Genomic DNA, 8,969 nt, shown 5'->3' on the forward strand with positions numbered 1-8,969 from the left:
ATGAGAATCCTTTGAGTGGGTTGGATTTAAGTTAACAAATATTTTAGCCCAATAATCTGATGAAGAGGAAAACATCAACATTTTTCAACTTTTTAAAATCTGATAAAACATGTTAAAGGACTTGATGAATGAGTTTAACCCTCTGATGATGTTGTTTTCTTAAAAAATGGTTTACATTTATTTATTTACATTTATCAGAGCCAGAAGTTGCAAAAAGAAAACAGAATCATCATATTTTCGCCCTTTTGAGGATGTTCTCACTAATCTCGTGCCGTTCGTCAGGAAAATTAACTAAACATATCGGACGCTGTTGAGTTCTCTTGACTTTACTCCTCATGGTTGTGCTGTTTCCATAGAGGTGTACGACTTTATACTGCAGTGCAACTCAGTAAACAACAGCTCTATGATTCCAGCAAAGCTTTTGGTGAAAACTTCTCATCTAAAATTTTCGGCCAATTTGTCATCTTTTGATGTCCGACTGTAGAGAAGTGACGGATAAGAAGGAGAAACGGAGTAAAGGTCACACAAGAGAGGTGTGAGGCCAAATACAAACAGGAACATCTTGCACCATTCAGACACTATGATGTCCTGCAGTTTTCAATAATCAATGCTACGGGCAAAGCTCGATTCAAAGGGTTCGATACTCTGCCTGTTAAACGAGCAATACGTCAACCAAACGCTGCAATTAAAGGCGTTAGACGTTAATGTTGTACAAAGATTAACGTGTGTTGAATTTTCCAGAGGAAGCGCATGCATCAGGCTCGTGGTGGGTCAAGTGAATCACAAAGGGCGCACATCCCCATGCATGCACACACACACACACACCCACACACACACCTGAACCAGCTGCAGCCTCTGAGAAGGTCAGAGGTTAATGAGACTGAAGACCTTGTCCTGGACCACCCACCCTGCCCCGCACAGCCCATAAAATACACTAACATATCTACATTTAATAGGTGTAAAAACCATAAAATCATCTAAATCAGAGAAGTGAAAACATGAATGATGAGATGAAGTCACCTGCCTCCACATTCTGGTGTCTGACTATACATCCCTAAAAAAAGATGACGGTCAAATTTGGGCTGGGCAGATTACTTATCATAATCTGATAACAATGTTTCTTAAGCCTTATCTGCCTTTAATTATATAGATTTAGGCCTCATTGTCCACAGCACAATGACCCAATGAATACCATGAAAAGACATCATGGAGGCTGGCAGACAGAGGAACATGAGAGCTGCGGCGACCGGTTGCTAGGAAGCAAATATGGCCTCATCAATGCATCAGTGGTTCCTCTAACAACATAATCTTTATGAAAAACAAATTGGCCGATCGCATTCATCTGTAGATGTCAAAGAAAACACGTGGGCCTCCTGAATAACCCGTGAAAAGCATGACTTAACTGGCTGGTACGACCAAACCTTAGTCATCTGATCTCAGAGAAACAAAGGAAATACCTTCTGTCAACAGACAGCAGCCGCTCGTTTCTGCGTCTCCACATCCTGCTCTTCAGATGAAGTTAATGGAGCTGACTGATGATTCAACGCTGCTGTTTATAGACTTCCAGCCGCATCACGCTGTAAACTCACCGCGTCACACATTTCAACGGTCCAAATGAATTTATTCTGAGCAGGGTGTGATTCAAAAACTAACCAAATGAACGACAGGATTTTAGTTTTACACAAAACAGTCGCTGCTTTGAACAATTTGATTTTTTTTTTGTTGTGATTTTAAATAATGATACACGCGCGCTTTCTTGCTGAGAAAAAATAAGCTGATTGTGAGTGCGGTTAGCTTAGATTAGCACCAAGTAGAGCTGAGGTGAATAATCAGTTAAATGATTAGGGGACAACTATAAAAATAATTGCAAACAGAGTCATTTTTCAAGTATCAAAAGTCTAAATTCTCTGGTTACAGCTTCTTAAATTTAAATATTTTCTGCTTCTTTGCTCCTCTTCGACACTAAACTGAATATTTTTGGTTGCGGACAAAAGATCTTTGGTTTTGGGAAACACCGATCAACGTTTTTCACCACGTTTTGACTTCTATGGACGAAGCGACTCATTGATTAATCGAACACCCATCAGATTAGTCCACGATGGAAATAATCCGTTTCAGCGCAAGCAACAGGAATGGAGACGAGGGCACAGTAATGAAATCTCTAAAATAAATCTAAATCTCTAAAGGCCACAATTCATCTTATTTGCTAAATCTGTATAAAGACCAAAGACGGAGAATAACAAGATCCTATAATGTCTTACCGTCACCGTCAGGTTTACCAGCAACAAGATGAGACTCCAGTTATTGAGCTTTGGAGATGCTAATAGACGGATGTTTTAAGAAAATAAGTGTTTTCTGTGTATTTTTATGTGTGTATATGTCTATGTATTAGTCTATATTATATTATTGTTTATAGATTTTTATGTATTATATTCTATGTATTATTTTTTTAGGTATTTTTCAATGCATTTCTATAATTATTTCAATTATTTTTGTTGTGTGTTTTAGTTGTTTTTGTTTTTTCTTTTATTTTAACTTGCTTGGTTTTGATATTTTATCGTCTGGACCCCAGGAGGACCAGCTGACGTCTTGGTGTCAACTAATGGGGATCCTTTTAAATTAACAAACAAACAAATAGATGGATGTTCTTACATGTGGACAAAGTCAGTCTACCTGATTCCTTGTTTCCAGCGTTCAGGCTAAGCTAAGCTAACTAGGAGCTGCCTGTAGATTCACATTTATCATCATCCAGGTAGGAGAAAAGCATCAATGTTCTTGTCTGCCTCTAAATAAGAAAGGCAGTACGTGCAGTTCCAAAAATGTTGACCTGTTCCTTTAATGAAGAAGTTCCAGAAATGTTGATAGACATGGGTCAAGGTCTGGATCCCAGAGTTTCCCACAACACAACAAACTGTCTATTTATAAAACTGCCTGATAAACATCCTTTTCACAGTTAGTGGCGCATGTTCTGTTCTTTTTCTTTCCCTTTCTGTTGACTTTCTTTGTGAACATTTAGTTTCAATAATATTTATAAAAAATGAAAGCTCCCTCCTACGGTTGACCATGACTCCTTGTGTACAGTGGAGTAATCTGAGTATTGATTTGCACCTCTCAGCTCCATCAGACATGGAGGTACCTGAGTCTGTGTGAAGATCTGGGCCTTCTGGCACTCCTCCAGACTCGGGGCGAAGCTGGCCATGACGTGCTCCTCGGTACCGATCATCTGCACTATCTCTTGGTCGCTCTCGACGCCCATACCCTGCGCGAACAACAAGCAAACGGTGTGATGTGATGTGAAGGATGCGGGGAAGAGAATCTGATGTAACATAAAAATCCATCTGAGTTTTGGATTATCCAGATGAAGGCCTCATGCGGCTGAACAAACACACAGGAGACATTTTGTAACCAGAACAAGACGAGGAGACACAAGGCGGCGTGTAAGTGTGTTTGCAGGGAGGGAGAGGTGAACCGGGAGTCATAAGGTCGTCTGACATTTGCTTATGGAAATGTGAAGCTGTGGGAACTGATGCGTTCGTCCCACAATGGATCTGAGGCGTTTTTTTGCAGCCGCTGCCAAACAGAGGCGGTGAAGAAGTCACCCAGGATGTACAACTGTAGATGAAGACACCTGACGCTCACAAGGTAACATGTTTGGAGAGGTTGGTCCTCTGAGGGGGGAGAAGTTCATGACACCAGCTGTCTGAGTGACATTTAACTGAGCACAGGATCAATCTGTTGAACAACTACTGACTTCTAAATAACTTGAATGAAAACCTCCAAGTACAGGCACTTATTATTTATGTCTCAGAGACGGTTAAAGAGAAACAAAACCAGACTTCTACATGTTCAGATACAGGAAACAGAAACGTCTTTAGTTCAGGGTGTGGAGCGACAACATCAAAAACAACAACAACTTCATCTGAAATCATCTCGCTGTGTTGCGGCGCCACCTGCTGGACGCTCGGCAGCACACACGCCCGTACCTTGAATATGATGGCGATGGGAGCGTCCTCAGACAGAGTGTTGTGTCTCAGGTAGAACCTGCCTTGTTTTACAATCATATTGGTTCTGCTTTTCTTTTCATGAGTAGAGCTGGAATGAACAGGAGAGAAAGAGAACATGAGACGTTTCATATAAAATAAGGGAACACTGAGAACACAGGAACAGCAGAACTTCTAATAGAAAAAATGTCTTTCTTGCTCCTGACACATGAGACACTTTCAGGTCATAACAGTGACTCATTGTCTTTTATCAGCTTAAATTCATGTTGTAGCACTTGTATATATTTCACTACAGGAGAATTAAATTACTGAGACTGTAAGAGATGAATCTTTCTATCTGGAAGGTAAAAGTCAGACAAAATCCTAAAATCTGTTTCCTCGATAGTAGAAAAGCTTTTTTGTTTGATTTGACTCCTGTCAACATCCACAGTAAAGTCTTTTATAAATTTCTGACTTCGAAAAGGAAAAAGAAGTTGGATTTCCTGACGGCAATTTAAATAATTACTTGGCTGAGACTCACTGACATTGTGCATTTGAGGTTTCATACAGTTTATTCTTAGTTGAATAAAATAGATTTTTTATTCTGTCACTGGTTACCGGAGATGTTTCAGTACCTGGTCACCGAGGCTCCGACTGCACCCTTCCTGTCCTGCTCCACGATGATTCGATTCTTAGACAGCTGTTCTTGGATCAGGATGACTTTCTCCTGACCTTTCACAATAAAATAACCTCCTGTGAATGAAAAGAACACGGTGCAGTTAAACAGCAGAGCCACTGGCAGCAAATCACCTTCTACAGAATCATTGTTAGATAGTTTGACGTTAAGATCGTGTGTTTGATTAGCTTCGAGGTGACTGTTTTATGTACCTGGATCCAGCGGACATTCGTTGAGCTTTGAAAACTCCATGGGCGTCTTTCCTGTGAGAACACAGTTGGAGCTCCGCAGCATGATCGGCATCCTGACGACAGCACAATTAAATATGTTAACATGAGAGCTGCTGCAGTAAAATAGAATTGTTGCTGTGCAGAAAACTGCAAGTGAACAAAGAAAAATGGAAAGAAACAGATGGGAGCATTTTTCTGCAGTTAAGTGGAAAATATTTGTTGTTTGCTGGCGAGACTTGAACGTAAAGATTAGAGATGTGTTCATAAAATAAGAAAAAAATCAGATACCTTCCAATGGGCAGCGCGTTACGAATGATTCTCTGACTGCCGCGGGTGTACTCGATGTCCACTGTGATGGGCGCTGAGTAGGTCATGTCTCTGAGACGACACTGTGGAAACCAATGATGAGCTCATCAGTGTGAAAACATCCAACATGTGGATGTGTAAACACGAACAGTCTGTTCTCAACTGCATCACGTCATCTGAAAAAGGCTGCAACGTTGTAGGTTCATTGTATTATATGTTTATTTTGCCAAAAACATCCCCATTAGGGCAACAGCTAACTGTTCATTTACATATAGATTTATTAATATTATTGTTATTGGTCCTCATACAAGACAATGAGTCTGTGTTAACTAGTTTGACAGAAATCGATGCATTTTGGTTTTATTTCAGACCATTTTCTAAACAAAACTACCGATTATGCTGAAGTCAATGAAATCTAAATTAGTAGAACTGGTTAAGGAGAAGATAGCTACTTCACTGATCCTTTTACAGGAAATTACTTGTTACAGCAGCTACATTAAAAGAAAAACACAGACAACCCCACAAGACACCCGACATTGAAAGCTCACATAAAATATAAAACAAAATATACAACATAAAATAAAAATAAGATAAATAAATAGGTCCCCAGTGTGCAAAATTAGCCTGCGCAAAAGATGGATTTTAAAAACGCATGTACATAAAGTGTCATAGTTATGAAGCCATGTGGTTTTAAAAATCAACTCCTATACAGGAAAAAAAAACTCTTGTATTTGAGTCAGCAATGTGACACATGATCCATGAAACTTCCACAAAATATCTAGAAAATATGCATCATGCGCCCTTAAAACTCAAAGGATTTTTACTAACTGTCCAAAACCCAGAAATACTTAACTTACAATGATTTTAAACAGGAAAAAAAACTCACATTTGAGAAGCAGCAATACTGTCCACTGCTGCATTCTTAATAAATTGTTGTTAATGAACTTTCTGTCCTTTTAGTAACTTGTTGTGTTGGACGATAGTGATACAGAGGATGGAACTCACCTCATGAGGAGAGACCGGTCTGGTCACGTTGAAGCTTTCTTCAACGTCAGGCATGCCAACATAAATATTGAGGTATCTGCAAACACAACATGTCTTTTAGATTTCTTTTAAACTCAAACCTGTATCTGAAACGTTCAGCGTCTCCGTCAGGAGTTCGGTAATGTGGCTACTTGGTGACTTACTTCAGGTACCACATCGGATCAGCATCACTTGTGATTTTCTCATTTGCTTTCATAATTTTCTTTATCTGGAAAGAAAACACAACATTGAAATCAAGATGCAACTGAAACACTCGTAACATGCGCTCATGTCTGGGTCGTGTTTTACCTCCACGTTGATGAAGTAGTTGAACGAGTCGATGTGCTGCTTCACCAAACCTTTTACCTGCAAAACACACGACACGTGAAAAACTCAAGAAAAGGGAAAGTTATGGATAAGTAGAGTTCATGGTGTGAGATGTATGTTGTGTTCAAATGAATGATGAGACACAGACCTCGTATCAGGTCCCTGTCACACGGCTTTACTTTGTGTTGGATCATTTTAAAGGAAGGACATTTTAATTTAAGACAGAAGCTACATTTGTAGATGTCGAAGTTTTTTCTGACATTTGCTAAATAATTAATAATGATCGTCAAAAAAATAGTCTACAGACTAACTGATAATAATTGTTAATTACAGTTTTAGGTGGGAGATATCTCAGCATGGATCGGGTGTATGAGGTCATTATGGGCAATGCTTCAAGTAAATGAACGACAGTGTTTCATGGCAATATGTAGTTTAAAGACTCCCTCTGGAGAAAATAGAGTTTTTTTTTTGTTTGTTTTTTTTTTAAATATGCTGGATGACATATCATGAGCAAAATGCTGCAGTGTACCAATGACAAAGTTTTATATGTAATAAATCTCTAAAACCAGCCCTGTCAACCTGCAGAATGCGGCGTTCCATGTTTGGTTTCCGGTTCGAACATGTATGTAAAATGTAAGTAATAAAATATCTCACTTAGCATTTCTACAGTGTTGGTGACACCTGTGAAAAACATTTCCCATGCTGACTCCAGGATTTGTCTTTTTTTTTTAAACAAATAAATAAAACATAAATACATACTATGCTATGGCATTATAACTACGTTATACCGCACATCAGACATTCTGTTCCTCTACTTCTAGTCATGGTTGAGCTGTTTCTATAGAGGTACAAGACTTTATGCTGCCGTGAAATATTGGTGAGGAAAAAACGTGACAGGAACAAAAAAACTGAGGGGGGTTCTGAGGATTAAGGCCTGAAGAAATCATCTCTATGCAAATTATCTCTATGCCATTTCTAAATGTGTAACTTTGATACACAGCGATTACTTTTTAGAGATTCTAGATACACGTTTTAGTTTATTTCATTACGGTGAAGAGTTTTATTGACTGATCAGGTAATCTATTTAGTGTCTAAAACATACTTTGCCTATTTTGCAGTTTTATCCCCCAAAAAATCTTAGTTAAATTCAAGGAAGTGCACAAAATGTTATAAATGAATACAGTGATGTAAAATCCCACACACCAGGATATGATAGAGCATTTCTATCATTTCTCCCACCAATGTTTGCAGATTTATATGAGCAAAGCTGTTCTGTTACCTTCAGGAAGGCTGGTAACAGTTTCCATTTTTCCTGCAAAAATAAAAAGACAAATAACATCAGATTTCACTGAAGTCTGTCATCAGTTTACTTGAAGCTACACGTTTTATTCTCAAGTTATGACTTGCTGCTCACACTAAGTAAATAAATAAACTATATTGTGCCAACAACAACAACAACAACACTACAGACACTCATGCACCAGCAGCAGCCTTGTCCACCTCCACCTCCACTCTGCTGCTCTGTGCTAATAGCCACGTTAGCTTCTCGCTGCTCGTGGTGCTAAACTCTCCGTCCTGCTTCCTTCAAACTCACCGCCACAGTGTTGACAGGAGCCGCCAGCTCCTGAGGACTCATGTCGCTAAACTCTCCTCCCAGGACCTCCATGGTTGACGCCACCGTTCAGCGGCACACACATTAAACTCTGTCAATACTGTCAGTGTTGATAAACGGCGTCGGAAGTGCCTCGAGCATGTGTTCCTCCACGGTGCCCCACCGTAAAACCTCCGTGCGGGCGGGCGGAACCAAAATAAAGAGTTCCGCCTTCAGTAAGTTTGTGGTGCCCAAATTAAAATCAATTAGTCAAAGTCAGTCAAGTCAAGTCAAAGTCGCTTTGTCAGTTCTGTTACACGTGTACACAAAAAGAAAACTGAAATTGCGTTTCTCTCGAAACCTCATTAAAAAAACACAGTTGAAAAAATTTACATACTAAAAAATATTTAAGACAAACATGTAATAAGCTACAAAATATGCAATTTAACCATACTAAAAAATATACAGTCTGACCGTATAATAAGCTTAAAATATAAGTAAACAAACAAGAGAACAGAAGAATTGGCATCTGCATTAACAATAACTGTGGATGATTCATCTGCTGCAATCAAAATGTATGTGTCTTGTTAAACAGTGTCAAACATTAGTTTCTTTTACAGCACTAAATCATCTATCCCACTGCACTGGACTGTTTATGACTGTACATTAAGATTTATTACTGGTACTGAAATTATTATAAAAGTATTCACCTCCCTTTTATTGGTTTTCAACACTGAATCACATTCAATTCGATTTGGTGTTTTTGTTTGTTTGTTTGTTTGTTTGTTTGTTTGTTTGTTTGTTTTTTACAGGGATTGGTGAAAACTAATACTAAT

General features: G+C 38.9%; 1 protein-coding gene across 1 annotated transcript in view; it reads right to left on the bottom strand.

The window, feature by feature from the left end:
- Positions 1 to 8,290, bottom strand: part of polr3b (polymerase (RNA) III (DNA directed) polypeptide B) — a 37,113-nt gene extending 28,823 nt beyond the window's left edge. The window contains exons 1-10 of the mRNA XM_008302779.1: positions 8,137 to 8,290; positions 7,822 to 7,854; positions 6,525 to 6,581; positions 6,380 to 6,444; positions 6,198 to 6,273; positions 5,175 to 5,275; positions 4,869 to 4,960; positions 4,616 to 4,733; positions 3,984 to 4,092; positions 3,137 to 3,259 (exon numbers count right to left, since the gene is read on the bottom strand). Coding sequence (XP_008301001.1) covers positions 3,137 to 3,259; positions 3,984 to 4,092; positions 4,616 to 4,733; positions 4,869 to 4,960; positions 5,175 to 5,275; positions 6,198 to 6,273; positions 6,380 to 6,444; positions 6,525 to 6,581; positions 7,822 to 7,854; positions 8,137 to 8,208 — 846 coding nt within the window. The 5' untranslated portion in view covers positions 8,209 to 8,290. The remainder of the gene's footprint in view (positions 1 to 3,136; positions 3,260 to 3,983; positions 4,093 to 4,615; positions 4,734 to 4,868; positions 4,961 to 5,174; positions 5,276 to 6,197; positions 6,274 to 6,379; positions 6,445 to 6,524; positions 6,582 to 7,821; positions 7,855 to 8,136) is intronic.
- Between the last annotated feature and the right edge of the window lie 679 nt (positions 8,291 to 8,969).

The sequence above is a fragment of the Stegastes partitus genome, unplaced genomic scaffold, assembly GCF_000690725.1.
Source record: "Stegastes partitus isolate 25-593 unplaced genomic scaffold, Stegastes_partitus-1.0.2 Scaffold1876, whole genome shotgun sequence".
In the NCBI taxonomy this organism is placed as follows: Eukaryota; Metazoa; Chordata; class Actinopteri; family Pomacentridae; genus Stegastes; species Stegastes partitus.